Below are 411 nucleotides of genomic sequence, written 5' to 3'. Positions count from 1 at the left end.
AAAAAAAAAATCATTACAATTACCATTACAAAACAACAGCTAAATAAAACTTACTGGAGTCCTTTTTAATTTCCTTATTTTTTCTGTAGTCGTAATGAGGCATTGGAGGAAATCTCCACAGCCGACCTGAAGTACCTGTTGTTGCCGGCTCTTCTGGGAGCGCTCACCATGAAACAGGTGAACCCCACCAAGCGGCTGGAGCATGTGCAGGCGGCCCGTGTCTACTTCATGGACTTCCTCCAGAGATGCAAGAACTATGACGTGTGTAGTTTTCAGCTGCCCAAAACCAGTGAGAACACAGCAGATACTCCTACTGAGGAGCAGACGAATCCATCAGTTCCCATGCCAATGCCACAGCCAGACCTCATCGCCATGGCAACACAAAGACAAGCCAAAATAGAGAGGTGGGTT

General features: G+C 46.5%; 1 protein-coding gene across 1 annotated transcript in view; it reads left to right on the top strand.

Annotated features, from left to right (window-relative positions):
- The first annotated feature begins 67 nt into the window (after window positions 1–67).
- The window catches only part of LOC107578162 (immunoglobulin-binding protein 1-like), a 3015-nt gene continuing 2671 nt past the window's right edge, over window positions 68–411 (top strand). Inside the window, exon 1 of the mRNA XM_016264145.1 lies at window positions 68–404. Within this exon, the coding sequence (XP_016119631.1) occupies window positions 169–404 (236 nt within the window). The 5' untranslated portion in view covers window positions 68–168. The remainder of the gene's footprint in view (window positions 405–411) is intronic.

The sequence above is a fragment of the Sinocyclocheilus grahami genome, unplaced genomic scaffold (genome assembly GCF_001515645.1).
Source record: "Sinocyclocheilus grahami isolate Dianchi unplaced genomic scaffold, SAMN03320097.WGS_v1.1 scaffold9157.1, whole genome shotgun sequence".
Classification (NCBI taxonomy): Eukaryota; Metazoa; Chordata; class Actinopteri; order Cypriniformes; family Cyprinidae; genus Sinocyclocheilus; species Sinocyclocheilus grahami.
The sequence above is the reverse complement of the archived record's forward strand: the minus strand, read 5'-3'. Positions and strand labels throughout refer to the sequence as shown.